This window comes from Ursus americanus, chromosome 3, assembly GCF_024610735.1.
Source record: "Ursus americanus isolate L20-20 chromosome 3, mUrsAme1.1.p, whole genome shotgun sequence".
Taxonomy (NCBI): Eukaryota; Metazoa; Chordata; class Mammalia; order Carnivora; family Ursidae; genus Ursus; species Ursus americanus.
In genome coordinates, this window is record NC_142129.1 from 71,123,010 (window position 1) to 71,143,822 (window position 20,813).

General features: G+C 36.8%; 2 protein-coding genes across 5 annotated transcripts in view; one reads left to right on the forward strand and one right to left on the reverse strand.

Annotated features, from left to right (window-relative positions):
* Positions 1-20,472, forward strand: part of FAM237B (family with sequence similarity 237 member B) — a 50,998-nt gene extending 30,526 nt beyond the window's left edge. Inside the window, exons 3-10 of the mRNA XM_087860638.1 lie at positions 3,721-3,931; positions 4,360-4,396; positions 5,851-6,244; positions 6,674-6,739; positions 9,306-9,400; positions 11,631-11,727; positions 11,874-11,977; positions 14,070-20,472. Coding sequence (XP_087716764.1) covers positions 3,721-3,931; positions 4,360-4,396; positions 5,851-6,244; positions 6,674-6,708 — 677 coding nt within the window. The 3' untranslated portion in view covers positions 6,709-6,739; positions 9,306-9,400; positions 11,631-11,727; positions 11,874-11,977; positions 14,070-20,472. The remainder of the gene's footprint in view (positions 1-3,720; positions 3,932-4,359; positions 4,397-5,850; positions 6,245-6,673; positions 6,740-9,305; positions 9,401-11,630; positions 11,728-11,873; positions 11,978-14,069) is intronic.
* CFAP69 (cilia and flagella associated protein 69) overlaps positions 13,230-20,813 on the reverse strand; it is a 50,603-nt gene continuing 43,019 nt past the window's right edge. For 3 of the 4 annotated variants that reach the window (XM_045793308.2, XM_087861099.1, XM_045793309.2), the window contains 6 exons: positions 19,262-19,399; positions 18,671-18,747; positions 17,157-17,354; positions 15,187-15,273; positions 13,763-13,867; positions 13,230-13,435 (listed from right to left, as the gene is read on the reverse strand). In XM_045793308.2, the coding sequence (XP_045649264.2) occupies positions 13,265-13,435; positions 13,763-13,867; positions 15,187-15,273; positions 17,157-17,354; positions 18,671-18,747; positions 19,262-19,399 (776 nt within the window). In that variant the 3' untranslated portion in view covers positions 13,230-13,264. The remainder of the gene's footprint in view (positions 13,436-13,762; positions 13,868-15,186; positions 15,274-17,156; positions 17,355-18,670; positions 18,748-19,261; positions 19,400-20,813) is intronic. The other variant, XM_045793310.2, reaches the window with a different exon arrangement.

Genomic DNA, 20,813 nt, shown 5'->3' on the forward strand with positions numbered 1-20,813 from the left:
AATCTGTTTTTATTTGTAAACTTTCTGTATCATGGTCAGGTAACAAAATTTGAATGATAACAGTTTTTGAAATCTGTTGAGACTTGCATTATGTCCATGAGACTTACTTTATTTTCTTTTGAGAGGAATGTGTTCTCTAACTGTATGTTTCAAGATTCTATATAAACTTGTTAACTTGTTGTTCAAATCATCTATACTTTTAGTAATTATTTGTTTTCTTAACCTAAAGTTTATTGAATCTTTTATTATGATGGTGAGTTTGTCCAACTTTCCCTCTACTTCTGTCCATTTTTGCATTATGTATTTTGTGGTTATGTTATGAACTGTATGTGAATTTAGACTATTTGTATCTTCTTCCTGAATTGCATCTTCTATCATTATACAGTGTTCCTCTTTCTCTTATCATTTCTCTTTTATTTTGTATTAATAAAACTGTATCATTTAAAAAAACAATTAACATTTGTATGCTATATCTATTTCTGTTCTTTTCAAATTTCCCAGTCCTAATTTTTTGTGTGTGTATCTTGTCTTAACAGTGTGTATCATCACTTAAAATCTAACCATATTGTCCATCTTTTAACTGACAAGTTCAGACCATGTTTATTTATTGTGGTTATTGATCTAGTTCTTCCATCTTAAATGTGCTTTCTACTTGTCATTTTTCTCTATGCTTTCCCCCCCCTCTATTCTTGCCTTCTTAATTGAATTCCTATTTGTTAATCCCTTTTTCTTTCTTTTAAAAAATATATATATTCAATTTTGTTTCATTAGAAAAATTCATTTAAGCCACATGGTGGCCAAAATTCCATGTCTTGAGCAGGCTTTGACATTCTATTGCCCCCTTCAGATCAATATATGCACATACACACTACGTTGAAGAAAGGACTTTGACATGTGAAACAATGAGAATTGGATACTACTACTCCACCATCCCCCTTCCTACAGCCAACCCACACATTGCTTCAACTGTTATCTGCACACAGACAAGCTCTCATGGAAGAGAGGCTGAACACCAGATTAAGTGACCATAAGACACCCAAGTCAGAAGGAACTCTTGGCAGATGTTGAGGAAGCAAGGATGAAAATGACACCATCTTCCAGCAGCTAAACGTGAAGCACAAACCCCCATCTAAGAGCCAAGATGTCAGAGCCGTGTTGCCAAGGACAGCAAAGCATTTAGCAGAACCCAGGGAGAAGAGTGATATCACTACATCCCACAGTTATAGGCAACCCACTCACACATGTGTATTAAATAGGCTCTTTATCCAGGACAAGGAGCATCCCGATGGAGAGGCTCTTTAACGGCCTGGTTAACAGTTCTGATAACACTTATGCTCTGAACTTGCCTGCCCAGGAATTTGACACCTGGCTGGACATGCTTAGGGCTGTGTTCCAAGGTTATAGCAGGTGGAGGGAGATCACCTTTCTAGATGGATGGTCTGGAAGGTACTTGGGGGCTCTGTGCTAGCCAGTTGACCTCTGGTGGTCCAGGAGCTCCTTGGCAATGGGCTTTCCACTAAGCCCCCAGGGACTCCATCAGTCTAATAAAGACAGAGAGCAGAGTCAGTACCACACCTAAGAGATAGAGGTTCAACAATAGGCTTCATGGCTGAAAAGATCCCACTCCTTTGTAGAGCTGTAGAGCTACCTTAAGCTTCTGGAAGTTCTCTGGATTCCTCCAGGAGGAAGGGCCTGGAGTGTCCTGGTCACTGTAACAGTGGGTTGTGTTAGAATCAGGAGAAAAGTCAGCCAACCCCACATGACTCAGAGGACAAAAATGCAGCCTGCAGCAAAGCACAGAGCAAGACCACCTACACTGTTCACATATCAATCTGGTTTTTTAAATTCAGTTTTTATTTTCTACCTGTTCAAAAGTCGTGTTTTTTATTTCTGTCATTTAGAAGTTACCCAAGAAATTTTACCATACATATTTTGCGGCTTTATGAAGTGTAAATTCAATATCTATATCTAACCTTTTACCATATGTATTTATCAATTAACAAATTCCAAATTTACTATCCATATCTCACTTTTTTAGCCTCCTTTTTTTTTCTCCACTTCCTCCTTTTCCTTACTCTTTGATTGTTCTTTTTTCTCCTCTATTCCCTTTTTCTTTCCTTGGAGGTTTCACTTTCTGGATTACCCAACAATGATTTAAAAAATACATTTGTCATCATTTAGACACGTTCTATTTATAATGTAGCAGTGGACCTGGGAAAGAAATCTCTATAGTGGATATAGTGGATATTTTCTGTCATTGACTTGACAGTAGACACTAAGAGTAGAATTTCTGGATCATTTTCAGATTGAAAAAATTATGCCAGTTTTCTTCCATGGTGATTATACTTACTACCTGACACCCTTCTCAAAAGCATATGAAAGTGTTCATTTTCTCAAAAATTTGCTAATGTTGTATAATATCAAATGCTTCGATTTTTGTTAAACTTTAGAGAAAACAATGTATTGTTTCCTTGAAGGTGAGCATCTTTTCTCATATTTACTGGATTTTGGTTATGACTCTTCTATGAATTCCTAGTTTGTATCCTTTGCTTATTTTATAGGAGTGGAATACCCAACCAAGGTCAAGTCAAATTGGACAACAGCTTTGGTGGGTGGGGAATTCTTTGGGAGAGTGAGGGGTTCAAGCTTCAGATGGGATGTTGGATGTTGGATTAGGTAACTTTAAATGTCTCCTCTAATTTTAAGAGTCCATGATTAATAGTGGACTGAAATGCCCGGAAACCTAGAGCTGAATAAAATCTGGTGTGAGATGGATTTGTGTGCATTCTACCTAATCAGAGTAAATGACTCACTTGTCAGTTCTGTTTTGTACAGGAGCTGGTCCTAGAGTTGGGAGGGACATGGAAAGACATTGCCAGGGCAGGACTAATGATGGCTGTACTGATATGATGAGAGCAGAGTGGAGCTTTGAATAGTTGTAGGGCTGGGAGAAGTGGACTTTAAGGAGGACAACTGCTGGGAAATTGGGCTGTTAGGTTTGGCCCATAGTCTCACCATCCCAGCTCAAGAACCCATGAGGAAAGGGTGACTAAGGGTAAGTGGGAATAAGGCAACTAGCTTTGGGTTGATTTCCCGTACAGCTCCATATGATGATTGCTATTGGGATTTTGGTATAGAAGACAGACTTAAACACAAAGATCGTCCAAATGATGTGTCAAGGTTGAGATTGGTGCACAATATATGGATAGATATTTAAAGGACTTAAGCCGAGTCTTCTTTCTCCCAAAGGTTAAGGAAAACTCTCTTCTCAGCGTTAAACAGTTTCTGTTTAGGTAGAAGGGAAGATGCATTGCAAGTGTGTATGTGTTAATATTAATAATTTAAATGCTACTTAGCTAGAGGTTAGAACTCATCAAGGAGGATCATTTTAATACGGTCCATAGTCTTAGGAAAGTTTTTCTCCGGATAGCAGAATAGTGCGGAAGGCTGGGTGGGTGGAGGGAGGAGATACCTTTGGTATATAGTAAATTCACTGCTGTGATGGATTTTCTCAGAGAAAGGCGGAAAGTTAGAGGAAAGGAGAGAGCGAGGAATACCTGAGCCTCTGTAATTTCGAGAAATTCGGAGGAGGGCAGGACAGGAACAGCAACCAAGTGCAGGGCGGGGCGGGTCCAGTGGGTCTCCAGTCAGGGAAGGTGGGGAGAGGAGGGCTGGGCCTCGGGAGGGTGGCCACCCACTCTCTGCCTCCTTTTTCTCTAGAAAAGGAGCGTGGCTCGGGCTGCGGGGCTGACCGCGGCGCCACCTCCGGGACCGCAGCAGAGCCTGAAGCGCCGCCCTCGGCGAGCCAGAGCCTCCGAGCCCCGGAGCGCCGCGGGGCCGACACACTTCAGCAGGGAGAGTTTGAGGCGCTCTGGGCGCCCGTGGAGGACAGCGCGGAGCACGGCTTCCCGCCTTTTTCCTGCCTCCGGGGGTAGGTCCGGCTGGGCAGGGGGTAAGAGCCGGGGGGTCCGGGAGTCGTCCGGTTCCCGCGCTGAGACCTCTTGCTCTTCCCAGGTAGGAGCCGCCTGAGACCCCAAGCGAGCTGAGCGCACACGGAATACCGTGCTGGATGCGCGCCTGGGCGCGGAAAAGAGGTACTCCATTCTCGCTCGGGTTCCCCCTTACGAGTCCAGATGACCGACCCGGAAGAGGGCACTGGTCAGGAGTGTAACCTGAAATTCTTGTAGAAGGAAATTCTCAGGCCCCACCCAGTGCTTTTCTTTTAAAACTCTATCATAAATTGGCACTCTCAGCTCATTTGGGGGGATCTGCACAGTTTTCGACAATATGAAATGACCCGAATAACCGAAGTTTAAATTTGTTTCTTTTGATTTGGCTCTTTATCCTAATTTATTTTAGGGGAGGTGTCAGACAGCGGTATATCAGTAAGGAAGTGGTGAGTCTTCTGGATCTGCCCCCAACCCCCACCCCCACTCCTCTGCCCTGGCTGTCAAGGTTGTGTCAGGGACACTTCCAGGGTCAGCCTGGAATAGTAGCTCCGTGGCAATTCACTTGACGTCCACTCATGTAACCAATTTACTGAGTGATCAGTTGGCAGGGAAACTTGTGCAAAGAAGCATTAGAAAATGCCAAGATTTTGCGGAGTGTCGTTGGCCCTGCACTATATCATGTAAGCTCATATTACCTTTATTGTCTTCGTGCTCCTTCAGGTATGTATGTTAATCTTCTCCAAACAGATACTGAACAACCTGAGAGAAGCCAGGGATCTACCAGGCATCAGTAAATAACAAATATTTTTCAATGAATGAATGTAAAAAGCATCAGTAACTTTGAAACTTGGTGCATCCAACACCATTTGGGTTAATTGATTGGTAACATCTAAATTTAAAAAATAAACACCTTTTTCTCATGGCTACACATAGAATGGACTGTATTCTGATCCCCTTAGTTGGAATGTGTGGTGGTAGGAGACCTGAGAACTTGCTGAGCCATAGCGTGGGAACTTTTCTAATTTGTAAAAGGCGCAGGTTGGAGCACATGCTTTCAAAGATTTCTTTCAGCTCTAACAGTCTGTGATGAAATGAATCCATCACATCTTCATAAACATGTTTTGGATTTCAGTGGCTCCTGAAGACTTAATCAGAAGGTTGGTAAGCAAATTGTGATTGTATTTTTTCAAAGGAAGGTCTGAGAGCCAGCAACTTAGAGGAAAACCAACAAATATGTAGTAGGCTAATTTGGCTTCATCAAAACCAAATACATATGTATTTTCAAATTTTTAGGTTTAAACAGATCATTAAGTAATTGAATAATTTTTCTTTTTTAAAAATTTTTTTTAAAAGATTTTATTTATTTGCCAGAGAGAGAGAGCGCACAAACAGGGGGAGTGGCAGGCAGAGAGAGAAGCAGGCTCCCCACTGAGCAGGGAGCCCAATGGGGAACTCGATCTCAGGACCCGGGGATCATGACCTGAGCCCAAGGCAGATGCTTAACCAACCAAGCCACCCAGGTGTCCTGATTAATTTTCTTTTTAACTTAAAAATATATCCCCCCCTTTTTTTTAAACAACTAAACAGATGAACACTGGGGAGGGAAAGGAAAAATAAAATCAGGTAAAAACAGGGAGGCAAACTATAAGAGACTCTTAAATACAGAGAACAAACTGAGGGTTGGTGGAGGGGAGGTGGGTAGAAGGATGGGCTAAATGTGTGATAGGCGTTAAGGAGGGCACTTGCTGGGACGAGCACTGGGCATTGTATGTGGGTGATGAATCACTGGATTCTGCTCCTGAAACCAGTGCAGCATTGTATGTTAACTAACTTGAATTTAAATAAAAAAATAAACTTAAAAAAATATATTCCTTGTTGTTGTTGTTGTTTTTCTATATAGAATATGGGTTTTGCCTCAAGAAGATGGTTCTCCCTACCACTGGGCTGTATGATGTTGATCAATCTGATTAATGCTGATTTTGAATTTCAAAAGGGGGTGCTTGCCAGCATCAGCCCAGGCATCACGGAAGATATTGATTTCCAGTGCTGGAATGCTTGCTCTTTGACATTGATAGATCTCAAGGAACTCAAGATACAGCACAATGTTGATGCTTTCTGGAATTTCATGTTGTTCTTGCAAAAATCCCAGCGGCCTAGACATTATAATGTCTTCTTAAGCATAGCTCAGGATTTCTGGGACATGTATGTAGACTGCTTGATTTCACGATCTCATGGAATGGGCAGAAGACAGGTGATGCCTCACAAGTATAATTTTCCACAGAAGATAATAGGAGGTAATTTAAATGTGTACTTAAAAGAACAGAAGTTTAGTGTTCTTAAAAATTCTATATTTAATCCTTATTTGCCAACAAGCTAGCAAATTTGCCCTATTTTTTCCTAATATGATTGACTTTGATTTTCATTTTTACTGATTTTGTATTATTTAGAAACTGTAGGAGCTCTGATATGCAGAGATCTAAATTATCTTGAGATATAATACATTTGGTAGACCCTTAAAATTATTACCTTATTTTCACCTGAATAGTTCATAAGAAAGCTATTTTAACACTATAATTTTTCCTATTACATTTATTGAAGAAAATTTAAACATACGATATATAGTTAGGTTTTTAAATTTTTTTCAGTAGGGTTACTTAAAAGGAAGAAATCTTAAAGGTCACATTAGAGTGACAATTAACAATTTCTCCTCTCTAATATTATAGGACTGGATTTTACAAGACATGAGTTTTACGTATAAGAGAGAGAACATGGAAAAGACCTCAAGCAAGGTGACATCAACCTGAAAGTTTAATTCTGTCATTATTTCTTAGGTCAAATATTTCCTGTAGTATTTATCAAAATTGTTATTTCTAATTCTTTAATATTTATGAAAGTTGTATTTTTGTTGATGTGTAAATGCTTTACGGTTATTGAATTAACATTTCCGTCTTTGCTGGTAATTTGTCAATTTTTTATTTGGAAGGCTTCTTTGTAAAGCATCTTTATTTTAAACAAAACACTTAAAATGCATATGCAATATATTTTTAAATACAGTAGACAATGAAGTAATGCTGTAACTAATTTTACAAGGTATCTTATACATAATGTTGACTTTAAAACTGTGCCAAAATTAATGCCAGTATTGTCCTAAAAAGTAATATTTAATCTTGATGTAGTGTACTGAGTGGCTTCTGAAATGTGCATTTCATCACCAACCCATCCTACATATTAAAGTGTTTTTCTGTGCATTAAGGACTAACATTTTATGTTCTCACTTTCATTGTTTTCATTTTTAAAAAAGAATAACAGAAAGGTAACGAGAAATTTTGTTTTAGTGAAGTGCAGTCTGATAGAATTTTTGTCTTTAGTTATTAGCTCAGTTTTCTTCTTTTTAAAATATATTTATTTCCATCTCACATCTTATTCCAAAAAGGACATGAAACTTTAAAAATATATACCAAACAATAGGATAACATGAAGTAGATGAGGAAATTGAGATGATGGGAAATGAAGACAGGAAACTAATAATATGTAGTTGTAGTTTAGATTAATACTTTCAAACACATGTTGTAAAAAGCCTATACCTTTGATAAAAGGAGTAGCTGTAAATTGGTTTGAGTTTCTTACTTCTCCAGGTGAAGAAGGACTCTTAAGCAGTTTCAAGATTCACACTATTGATAAGAAAACCAAACAGCACGTTTAGGAGAAGCCCAGCCTTTGCTATGACTAAGAGCCAATAAAAATCATAGGTTTTTATAATGGCTACCATGGTATACAGCACTGTGTTTTCAAGTTCTTGGCAATGTCAGATTCCCTTCAATGCAAGCTGATGCCTGCACACCCAAACTCAATTACATATAATTTTAAAAGCTCCCCAAATAATACTGAGCAAATGTGCAATTGTCTGATGGTTCAACTTGATTAAAGAATAAACTTTAAAGAGTGGAGTGGGGGCTGACGTTCTTTGAGTTATGGACCACTTTGAAATTCTGATGAAGCTGTAGACACTTTACTAGGGGTTGTATGAACACAGTGTCCATCATTTGTGGATGATTTTTGGGGGGAGGGGTCATGAAGCCCAGGTTAAGAACCTCCAGTATATTTTTAAAATTTTTTTGTTTCAATTTTTAAAGAATCTCCAAAATTAAAGAATAAATGGATTGCATAGCTTTCAAGTATTATTTTACAAATATTTCATATAACTGAGTTTTATATAATAACTGGTTGCAGATAATATGAGGTTGTAAGTCTGATGAATTTCCACACTGAAAATATTTTATCTTGCCAATTAATGACAGATCCCTAAGCTCATAAAATCAACTGGTTGGAGGGTCGGTCTTATGTTCTCTTATTCAAATTGACCAGAAAGATACACAAGAAGTTGCCTAATTCATTTCCTACAGAGGCACAGGGTCATGATTTTTCTTAGAGAAGCTCTCTCTTTTACAACCTGTGGGCAAATGATCAAAGCTCAGAAGTTCAATGGCATAAAGCAAAACCAGATAATTTTAACCTAAAAAAATGGTTCAACCAGTTGTCATCACCATAGTTGTCATAAAAATTTCTATTGCAACAATGATGAACTTTTTGGTGTTAGTCAGTTAAACTTAATTGTTAGCCTTCCAAAATAGGCTAATTGGAAATGGGTTTCTAGTCCTCCTAATTGAATTTACAGGCTACATTGGATTTTTAAACATAGTAAAAATAAGGACATTTGCCAAATGGGCATTCTGGTTTTAGAGCAATTCATCTTAAGCCTTTTTGCTGGTACTTAGATACCATGTTCTGTTAAAAATCCCCTCCCCACCCCACAATTTTTGGCACAAATCATGTCATTTGTATATAGAAAAATTTATTCTTTTTTTCGTCATTCATTCAACAAAAACTCATTGAGCTTAGAGGTACACTGCTAAATAATCCTTGACTCACAGAGCTGCCATTGCAGTGGGACAAAGGTACAGTAGGAAATAATATAATAATTCAAAAGTAGTTTTATGATATCAAAATATATGTTTAAAAAGAGAAATGGTGGTCAAAATGTGGTTGAGTGGGGAACAGTGTGTATTTCTCTTTTGCCCTATTCAAAATCATCTGACTAGATGAGTCAAAGTTCATTTTTTAAACTTTAAATAAAATTTTTATTTTAGAATAGTTTTAAGTATGCAGAAAAGTTGCAAGGATGGTGCAGAGATATCTTGTATACTCCTCACCTATTTTTTCCTATTGTTTACATCTTACATTAGTATGGTATGTTTGTCATAACTAATGATCTAATAGCAATAAATTATTAACCAAACTTCTTTTTTTTATTGGGATTTCACTAGTTTTTCCCTGATGTCCTTTTTTCTGTTCCAGGATCCCATCCAGGACAGCACCGTACATTGAGTTATCTTGTCTCCTTAGGCTCTAAGATGTTTTCAATGACCTTGACAATTTTGAGTACTGGTCAGGTATGTTGCAGAATATCCAGTTTGGGTTTGCCTGATTGTTTTTCTCATGGTTAGACTGATTTTTTAGGCTTTTTAGATGAAGACCACAGAAGTAAAGTACTATTCTCAATATTTCAGATCACGGGTATATGCCACCAACATGAGTTATCACTGATGATGTTTAACCTTGGCTAAAGTAGTATATACCAGGTTTCTCCACTGTAATGTTTTCTCTTCCCTTTCTATGCTGTATTCTTTGGAAGCAAGTCACTAAGCATAACCCACACTTAAAGGAATGGGCAGTTATGTCCCACCTACTGGAGGAGGGAATATCTACATAAATTATCTGGAATTCTTTGTATTGGAGATTTGTCTACCCTCACTCCCTCCCCCTCTTCTGCTTCCTTCTTTCCTTTTCTTTCATTATTTACTTATGTCAGTAGGGATTTACAGATTTTTATTTATACTTTGGGTTATAATCCAGTACTACTTCATTATTTATTTTGTTGCTGAAATTGTTCCAGCTTTGGTCATTGGGAACTCTATAGGATGCTCCAGACTCATCGTGTGCATTTCCACCCATCCCTGGAATCAGCCATTTCTTCAAGGAGCCCTGGTTTCTTTTATTGGAGAATGTTATTAGAAATCAAGATCTGGGCAGTAGGTGTTTCTGTACCTGATAGTACCAGGCCAATTCCTGAATGTCAGGGGCTGCTTTTTTTTTTCTCAAAAAGCATCCTTGACTGGAAATTTAATAAAAGCAATTATGAGACATAATTGCTAATGAAACTAACATAAGCTTAGGCTGTGTTGGCAGAAAGTGTGCAAAAATGAGGAAGACTACTTTCATTATATCCTTCATGGATCCTACTACACCTGGAAATCTTTGTTCAGTTTGGTCACAGTTTAGAGGAATAGTTAACAAATTGTGGCACCTCAGGAGGGGCTGGCCAGATATAGTTTCTGGAATCATTAAATAAAAATGATTACAGAAAAGACTTAGGCTGACCATGATAGTTTTTTTTCCTATGATATGAAACATACCTTGTGCTCCAGAAGACAGACTGAGGATGAGATGAATGAATTATTCACCTGATTATTCACTGGTTTTCATCCAATATAAGCAAAAACTGGCTAACAGTTTAACCAAGGAATGAGCTCCCTCATGTGGTAAACATCTCATTACTGAAGTGTGTCGAAACCATTTCATCTGTATTCATTAAACTCCTTTTTTATTCTTTTGACTCTCTTTTCATGTAGTTTATTAGCAGAAGTTTCAGTGTGAGAGCTTGAAATTTTGTCTCAACTGACTCATGAGGGAAGTAGATTATCTGCCTTTCAGTCAGGCTGGGTAGGCTAAATGGGCTCAGGAGTGGTGTGGAAGCACCAGATCTGAGAGACAGAGACCGTTATAGTGACAGTGTCAGACCGATTCACTTGCCCACTGCAAGGGTGGCTGGAACTGAAATATGCAAACTCGATGCACGTCTTTCTACCAAGGGCAGGTGTCTGGATTAAGCCACACTATACTTCATCCACCTACATTTCTTCAGGTGCTAAATCTGAAGAATTTCAGATTCTTTCCTCTTCCTGATGGGTAAGATCTACACAGCAGGAGGGAAAGGTCCACCGATAGCACAGAGTATTTTGATTGTAGTCAGTCCGAATGAGTTTGGATGTACCAAGTTGTATCTCACACAAAAATTATATTCAACCAAGTTATATAAATTCTATTTCTACACATTAGTTATGTAATAGTATCGGTTAATGTAATAGTATTTATGTCTCATCATTTTAGAGAAAGTCTATCACTATTATGGAGTAAATACATTTGAACTACTTTAATATGTCTGTGTTTAGCATTACCTATTTAGTATTTTACTGGATAAATCTTCCTTTTGAGCTCAGGACTTTGCTGCATTTGCAAAGCTCAAGGGAAAGGCTGCCAGGAGCTGAGGCCACCATCATACTTATTTAATAATTTATTTACCAATATCTTGGTTTCAGTGATGAATGAAATGTGGTTTCTACCTTGTCCTTAGGGAGTTCAGCATCTGAGAAAGGAGCTTATAGTCTACAAAATGAGGCAGGGATTTATTGTTCTTAGCCATGGACACTTCATCTTGATTCTGTATCTGATATACTTGAGGTATATCTGGTGCTTTTTGTATGGTCATCTCATCATTGCGTGTTCCTATTTATGCCAGTTCTTGTCCCAGTAACTACTCTTTGTTGGAATCTTTGTGTTTAGGGCCTCCTGTGAAGAGGAAGAACAAATCATGCCTTCTAATATCTTGTTGTTGGTGGTAATAATAGGGAAAAGGATTCAAGAGAGGCAAAGTTCTCTGGTAAGCTGATGTCCATTATCAACTCGTAGGGGCCACAATGAAAATGGGCAGCTGGGCCAGGATGAGAATCTGCTGGCTAATGGTGTACTGTCAACTCATTCCAATTAGAACATTAACAACAGTTGCAGTTTCTCCCTTCATTGCAGATTCTACTAACTTCACAGATGGGGATAATGGAAAATTCCTGGAGGAATTTCCCCTGCGAGTTGGGGGAAGAAGAAGAAGAGGATGAAGGAGGAAGTAGGAGAAGGTGGGCCCAGTGGGGGTGATGGAGCCCTCTCTTATTTGATAAAGTAGATTTTATGCATCTCTTCTCAACTTTGCATTCAGTAGCATCATGTTGGTAGCTTGTAATTGGTCACAGTGGGAGTATTTACACCATCCAAATTGGCAAACACTACAAATGAGGGCCTTTTCCCCTTGAAGAGCCGAGTGTTACACATTTACCATTACACTGCTGAGTGTACAGATGGGCCTAGAATCTAGACTCAAATTCCATTATATTTACCTATTTAAGAAAACAGGTTCTTGTCTCTCCCAGTCCTGGACATGAACTCAACTTTGTGGCTTCCTGGGTGGGGTTGATGGGAATGGAGACAGGCTATGGAAATCTCTTAATGGCATATGGGGACACTTTGCTCTACACCCAGCATTAAGACATCTATCTCCTATTTTTTTGCAAAATACCTTCACCGCCAAAGGAGGGAAAGCATTTCCTCAGTCTCCCCTTCCCTTCCCCCATTAAAGAAGAAAAGCAGCATTAGAGTTTGCTTTGCATATTTTATATATTAAGAGTAAAACTATTTTTATTTTTGTTTAGCTCATGACTAACATTTACTTTTTATAACAGAGATATTTTACTTTGACCAACAAATTTATTGCAAATGTTTTTGCTGCCCAGCATTTATATAAACATATGAAAACAATATCCTGATTCCCCACTCCATCCATATATTTTGGTTGGGGTTGGCCTACTTCTGCCTCTGGGAGTAGGCAGTACTCAGATCTGGCCAAAGTCATGGTGAATGGCTCAGGAGTGGGCATGTGGCCAATCAAGGGTCCCAAGATGCAGAGGCAGTTGCAGAGACTGTTGGAAAACAGGCATGTGTTCTCTATTGGGTATCAACTTGGGAGAATATAATCCAGGAACTGCTAGGGAAGGAGAAGATCCTACTAACAGAGTTTCAGTCCCTAGATCCAACAATGCTTGTGGTCTTAATTACTCTTAGATTTGATAGCTACAGAGACTGTAAAAGTTCTTATTGGCTTAAACTAGATGGAGTAATTCACATGCAACCAAAGGAGTTTAACTGATACAGTATGTTTTACAATTTCAGTGAAGAGAATTAGTAATCTTTCCAAAGAAATTGATGACAACTCTTCTGATGCTATATGTAGGTAGTTTCAATACAAATAAATTATATGTGCTTACTTTTCTTTTTTCCATAGTATTTTACTAAAATATTTGCTTTATGTTTATAAAGATACATTTAACTAAAAAATTATAAGCAAACTTTATTTCAAAATGTAGATTATTTTATGTAGGAACACTCTTCTTTGACTCATTCACAGTTTTCACTGCTTTCACCTTTTGTAGAGCTCCTCCTCGAATAGGCAGTTTTTTAAGAGCAATATCTGTATCAGTCAGAGGTCCTCCCAGTAATCGGGCAGGAGTGCTTTCTACTGTTACTACACGACCAGAAGGCACCTGACAAAGCAAAAGATATATATATATAAGAGTTCATTTACAAAATTTTTCAATGAGAAATCCATTCATCCTTCAGCTGACTTTAGAAAGGATACAAAATTATAGCTGTTTCTTGGGAATCCTGGAGGGCTGATTGCGTCTAAACCAGTACTGGGTGAGAGTGAAGGTATCTTGGAAATAAATATGCCTTAACTATGTGAAATTTGACCAAAGAAAAAGAAAAGAAATATGAGGGAAAAAAACCATGGAAATAACATTCTATGGAGACTAAATTCAGTATCTACTAAGAAAAATTATGAAGCAAAACAAACAAACAAAAAAACTTACCGTTGTGTTAAGGCCTTTAATATCTGTCCTGTGAAATACTGCATTTGGTGGATGCTCACTGTATCTAGAGGATTCTATAGCTTTTTCCTGAAGTCTTTTTGCTTTCTGAAGATTTTTAAATTAGAAAGAAAGTAATATTAATTGCTATTAAAGCATTAACTATCATACTTGCAATGATGTATGTGAAGTACATTTAATTGTGCCTGATTTCTACTTGAACTGTTTATTAAGTAGCACTGTAACTTGTACTTACTCACTTAGGCTAAAAAGATAGTTATTAGTAAGTTACATCTTTTATATATTGCAGAAGACACCAATCACCTGAGAACATTATTAAAATTTCCAGAGGTATGAGTCTATATGACCGAGGAATAAAGCAGGTCCTGTGGAAGTCACATTTTAGCACATGATTTAATAAGCTACTAAATTTACCTCAGGTGATACATGTTTTCAAAATATTTTGCTTAAATACTAATTCAGAACATTTAACTATTTCAAACAGAGTAAAATAAATTGTATAATTTCTTGCACTTTTGTTCAAACTCAACAGTTTAGGCACCAGAACAGGTGAAATTTGAGGTAACAAATGATCTGCATGGAATGGTTGATTTTCATTAATTATTCCTTAAAAGTACAGACAGTTGTGAGGATATTTTATAAGTAAAGCTGGGAAGAATTTTTAGTGAGAAGGGGAGACACAGTACCTCGAGTGAGCTTTTGTTCTTAACTTTGGTTTCACTACCTTAATGTGGTTTCACTATTTTCATGGACTAATTTAACACTGAACAATTTCAGATCTAGACAAAGAGTTGTAACATTACATAAAAACATATCCAAAGTATTAGTGAAAAAAGTGGGAAAAGCAATGAGATTTTGGAAATACATGGTGCTTCTCCCATATTTCAAGTGAACAATCAACATTATAAAATTTTTAGATTAGTTTCTAGTTTATTCCTGAAGCAGCTTATTACCTTTTCCCAAAGGGATGCCTATCCCCAGTTCTCATTTAAGCATTAATATAATGTTTCTTTTGGTGGTCATGGAGGGGAAATACCCTTGGGGGAGAGGGTAACACAGTTGTTTTTTCTGTTCTTCACTCTGCTTCTTACAGAAATGATCAATGACACAAAGTGGAAAGTAGGAGCACATTTCTCCTGCTTATTCCTGGCTACCGATCATCTTGTTTATGCAAGCCAGGAACATCACCCTTGCTTCCCACTGCTAGAGTAAAAAAACCCTGAAAGTGCTCTTCTGTAACTACAAAAATGCATAGTTATCATCCTACATTGCATATGAGGATCTAACAGTGTTGGTATTCTATAGAAAGGTCAGCAGAAAAAGTGAAGGAATATTTATTCCTCAAAAAGTCTGCCTGTCAGAATTGGCTATTTGTTGTGGATATCACAATATTTTAAAAATCCTACCTTTAAAGTTTTAGCATTTGATGTTCTGGCCAAGAAATTTTCCCATGACTTATTAGCCAATTCTCTTTGCTTGTGTGTGGCTTGTATCTGAAATGAGAAAGATAATTAAGAGTTCTAGTTTCTATGAAAGGATACCAAAGGGATTTTAAAGCCCTTATTTTGAAGGAAGACTTAGATTTTGCCAATGTAAATTTTAGGGCTGACTAGCTAAAGGATTAGAGTAAAATCCTTCCTTCATTATGTGGCTAAGATTTGAACTGCTTTCCATGGAATGGAATGTAAAACTGTTATAAAAAATACAAAATATAAAAATAACAATAATCATTCTTAGCAAGACTGATTGCTTTATGTGATTATCACTCGTGAAGACAGATTATAATCCAGAACAAGCTATATAAATGACCTAAAAGCAAATTCACAGGCGAAAACAGAGAGATTCCTGCTGCCACTGATAATAGTTTACAGAAGGTTATATTGGTAAAACTACTAATTTATGACTGTAGCATTTTTAAGACAAGCAGTTTTGTGAGAGTGCTGAGTTGATGGTGGTGATGCAGTCTACGGCAGTAACCACTAACAAACTGCAAAGACTATAGTTCTCAACAGGCTGTTCACTAAATATATACTTACAGAATACATGCCCTTGGTTAGTATATAACATGTTATTAAATATGGATTATGAACCTAAGGGTATTTAATTAAACAACTGCTTAAAAGTAAGTGGGGTCAAAGCCATGATAACAAATCAACAATAACCAACAAATCAACAATAGCTCGTCCACAGAGCAGACATTCTGCTATTTAACAGAACTAATGAGGCAGTAGAACTTCCAATAGGGCTGCCGTACTTGAGAGCAAATAAATTCCTTAAATGGAAGCATCTATGCAATAAAAACTCTTAAATAAAACTTTCAAGCAAATTGGTGTCTAGGATGGAACGAAATTTGCAGATGGAAGCAGACCGAATTCCTAATAGGCTGTAGATATAAACATTTAATAGACTATGTGAAAGATCAGGCAATAGAAAACACTTTGGAAATCACCTTAAAGAGTTTTAAACATTTAATTGTAATAATAAATGGTCATCTAGCAGAAGGGGGGATCTGCATTGTCTTTGTATTTGGGGGACAAGCTAGACCCACTTAAAGACCCATTTGCTCAAAAACTTCTGTTGCGTTCACTTTTCAACTGAACACAAAGCTTTAGGAAAATGGCTTATATTTTCCTGGCAGGCTTTTAATGATTAAAGTGAGAGACCATCTTACCTCTGGATCTACAGATAAAACATTCATTGTTAAGTTTTATGGTACTGAAGTGAGGATGAAGCTTTTATCAATATGCCTATGGTTGGCGTACCAGGAAGGACCTATCACACAGTGAGGGATGAAGGCCAACTTTCTGTGAGGTTATATGTATAGTCACAGAGATACACTGTCAGAATTTACTAAATGTATACACTTAAATAGACCACAATTTTTGGAACTCTGACATTTCAAAAAATGTGTATAAGGTATCTGTTTACTTTTCTTAAAAAAGATTTTATTTATTTATTTATTTATTTGAGAGAGAGAGCATGAGCAGAGGGAAGGGCAGAAGGAGAGGGAGAAGTAGGCTCCCCACGGAGCAAGGAGCCCGACAGGATACTCAATCCCAGGATCCCAAGATCATGACCTGAGGTGAAGGCAGACGCTTAACCGACTGAGCCAACCAGGCGCCCCAGGTATTTGTTTACTTTTTAAAATGTAAGCCTATAGAAATCAAATTACAATGCCATAAACCTAGTAATTGAATCTCAGGCTGTTAATTCCATAGTTTCTTTAAAAATTGCACAAAAACACTGAAAATAACCGTAAGAAAAACTACAAATTAATTCTAAGTGCTAAAACACTCACAGGTAAGGCAAATATAACCTATGGTCAGCTAGTTTATTGAAATTATCATTTCCTGCCTTAATGGTATATGTGACTTACTTTTGTATATACTTTCTGTTCATTTTGCACATCTTGGTGTGCCTGGCTTTCAATCATCTCGCTTTGAAGAGAAGCAACCATCTTTCCAATATTTTCTGATGCTGTTGTAATAGTTTCCAAAAATTTTTTATCTGTATTGACTGGTCTTAACTTTTCTAATTTTATTTCTTCATATATTTCATTCCATATTTCTCCAATCTGTTATAACAAAGTTTAAGTTTAAAAAGTTAAATTAACCAAAAATAAATGATATAATTTTGGGTAATCCTTTATTTGGGTGGTTGTTCCAAAGTTAACACTTACTAACCATCTTCCTTTTTGGGAATAAGTGCATTGGGAATGATTTGGGGCACCGATTATAGTTGAGTATTCAGGAGTAATTTCTCAAATGTTTTACAATGATAAAGTATTCGTGGATGAGGCTCCACTGTCTAAGTCTAGTTCACTACCATTGTCACCACCCTCTGGTTTATAGTCACACTGTTTTCACTGCTGCAGAAACTGCTGCTTTAGTCTTATCCTTTTGAACTACTGATGTATTCCTCCCAAAAGCCCTGTATTAATAGCTAGGTCAAGAGGTGCCTGGCTGGCTCAGGCTGTAGAGCACACAACTCTTGATCTTGGGGTCGTGTGTTCGAGCCCCATGTTGGGTGTGGAGCCTACTTAAAAAAATAAAAATAAATTTAAAAAGAATAGGAATACTTTTGAAAAATAAATAAATCAAAGCTAGGTCAAGCTGAACTTGTAGGGCAGTTAACGTGGGGATAACTGGGGCTCCAGAGCCCTGTCCCCTGCCCCTTACCTTCTAGCTCAGACAGTAACTGAATCTCATGCTCTTAGTGCCATGGATTCATCATACTGACAGCTCCATCTCATATTCTAGATTGTCTGTAAATTAATGTGCTTGAGTATGCTTATATTTATAGAAAAATTTATATATCCAGGATTGGGATGAAATTGAGCTTTGTTTTCATTTGAAAATAGAGACTTACTCATTTATAACATTCAAATACATAGTACTAATATTAGTAGAAGAGAATGTACTTAAAAAGACTTTGCTGAAACTTGAAAAGTATTTATTTGCCAATAAAAATATAACCAACAGGGTGAAAAACCTAATGTCCTTTAGCTGATATTTGATCATCATATAAACTAATGATAAAATAATCTTTAATAAATGTTAATAATTTATGTTAATAAGCAATAATTCATTTAACTCTAGTGCCTAATACTCTCTAAAGAGAAGAAATTATATTTTAAAAATTCTGTTAAGTTTCTGAATAGCTCTGTCAGTAACATCCATCTTCTTTTATAAACGAATAGTTGGATGAAATCATATCCTATGGAAAATAGCCAACCAGTTGTAGGTTTCTTGAACAGTACCGGATGCAAAATGGAAAATAAAAACTATACAGTACATGGATGATTTCTTACAACTACGAATAGATCTTTTATTTCCCAATTGATTTTTTTGTCATATTAGAGTTTCATAAGATTATTAAGAAGGTACTCACTTTAAAATCAAGGTATCTATGTATGATACAAAGAGTGACAAAATCTTCAGCAGATAGGCCAGGTAAATTTTCAAAATCTAAACAAAATTTATAAAGAAAGAAAGAATGTAACAAAGCAAGTGATTCCAAAATGCATGTATCAATCATAAAAACTAATGCCAACAGTTACTTTTTATTTCATCTTGATTATGAAAACGTTCTGTGAGCTTGTGGCTTGCTGAAGAGTGTTTGGCAATTTTTTTCCTTAATAGGAAGCAAGAACCAAAAAAAAAAAAAAGAGGAAGCAAGGACTTTAAAAACTCAGGTATTTCAGAATTCTAATGTTTAAGCCTAATCATCTAAACTAACCACCTTTAATCCTGGAACTGCCTGGGGAGCTCCGAAAGATGCTGATGCCTGGGCCCCACACCCAGAGATTCTGATTTTAATTGATCAAGGGCGTAGCTTGGGCATTGGGGTAAGAATGGAATATGCACTTATCTGTATAAAGGTACTTTTGATCATCATGTTTGAAAATAGACTCCAAAGCAAAATCACCTTGCAAACTCAGCAAAACAGAGGCTCATGAAAATCTGACAAGTAGCTTCTTACCCAGTTTGCCCAGCACAGCATAAATTTTTGCTCTGATATTCTCAGCAACATCCATGACTGCAAGAGTTGGGCAATTTGCAGGCAATGGCATGATTTTTTGCTCTTCTTGGAAACTGGTAAATAGAGGTTTCTTTGTATCTAATCATTGCATATCATGAAAACAGGACAGATAAAAACGTTAGTAAATTAATATCTAATTTTGAAATTTTAGTCCAGACATAGAATATATAAAAATATTATAACAGAATAAAATAGTGCATTGTTTATGGTTATTCTTTTGAAAGCATTAGTAATCAGTTATTCCTCATTCTGTGGCAAAACTTAAAGCTTTCATTTTAATTATACATAAAATATGGAAATTTCACAAAATAACTTCTTAAAAAATGAAACTCTTATGTAAATAACTTCTCTAATTTTGAGATCTAGAAATTGAATAATGTCAGTTTAACAAAGATGTGGTCTCCTTTGCTTTTAGGTTCTATATTATGCTATAAATATAAAAAAATTTTATGATGTTACAGATCAAAACTCAGAAATAATAAAAATTGGTTGGAATAGAAATCATCAGAAGTTAAAGGGGAAGTATTTTCATTTAAAAATTAACAATATTAACAGTTTAGATGAAAAGAAACATAAGAGGCTTAGAAAATGTACTCTAGCATTGTAGATTGCTGGTTATTAAAATTTATGAACATTTATTTTTATTTAGAAAACAATTTCTTTTATATAAAAGGTGAACTTGCTTCATAAATATGAATCAACAGAAATGTACAAAATACTATAAAAATTGTTTTCAGGTACTCTATTTACATTCCAAATTTAATTGATGAAATGAATGTTACTGAATTTTAATGATGAAATGAAATGTTACTGAATCTATTTGTAAAAGCAAGTAACTCAAAGGAACTTCTTTAGGACATGATGTTAGGTTTTGTTTTTGTTTTTGTTTTTGTTTTTAAACAATAAAATAAAATATCACTTCCTGAAAATATTCTATAAAAATATGAACCTGCGGGGCGCCTGGGTGGCACAGCGGTTAAGCGTCTGCCTTCGGCTCAGGGAGTGATCCCGGCGTTATGGGATCGAGCCCCACATCAGGCTCCTCTGCTATGAGCCTGCTTCTTCCTCTCCCACTCCTCCTGCTTGTGTTCCCTCTCTCGCTGGCTGTCTCTATCTCTGTCAAATAAATAAATAAAATCTTTAAAAAAAAATATGAACCCGCTACTAATTTACTTAGTTTTCTTCCATTCATTCAGAATTTGATAGCAAGTTCTACAAACTCTTGTGAAAAGAACTTTAAACAAAGGGGTGGAAGTCCTCATACTTCCCTAATATCTTTTAAAGATCTCTTTTTAAAAATATGGGTAAGGGGCGCCTGGGTGGCACAGCGGTTAGGCGTCTGCCTTCGGCTCAGGGCGTGATCCCGGTGTTATGGGATCGAGCCCCACATCAGGCTCCTCCACTATGAGCCTGCTTCTTCCTCTCCCACTCCCCCTGCTGTGTTCCCTCTCTCACTGGCTGTCTCTATCTCTGTTAAATAAATAAATAAAAT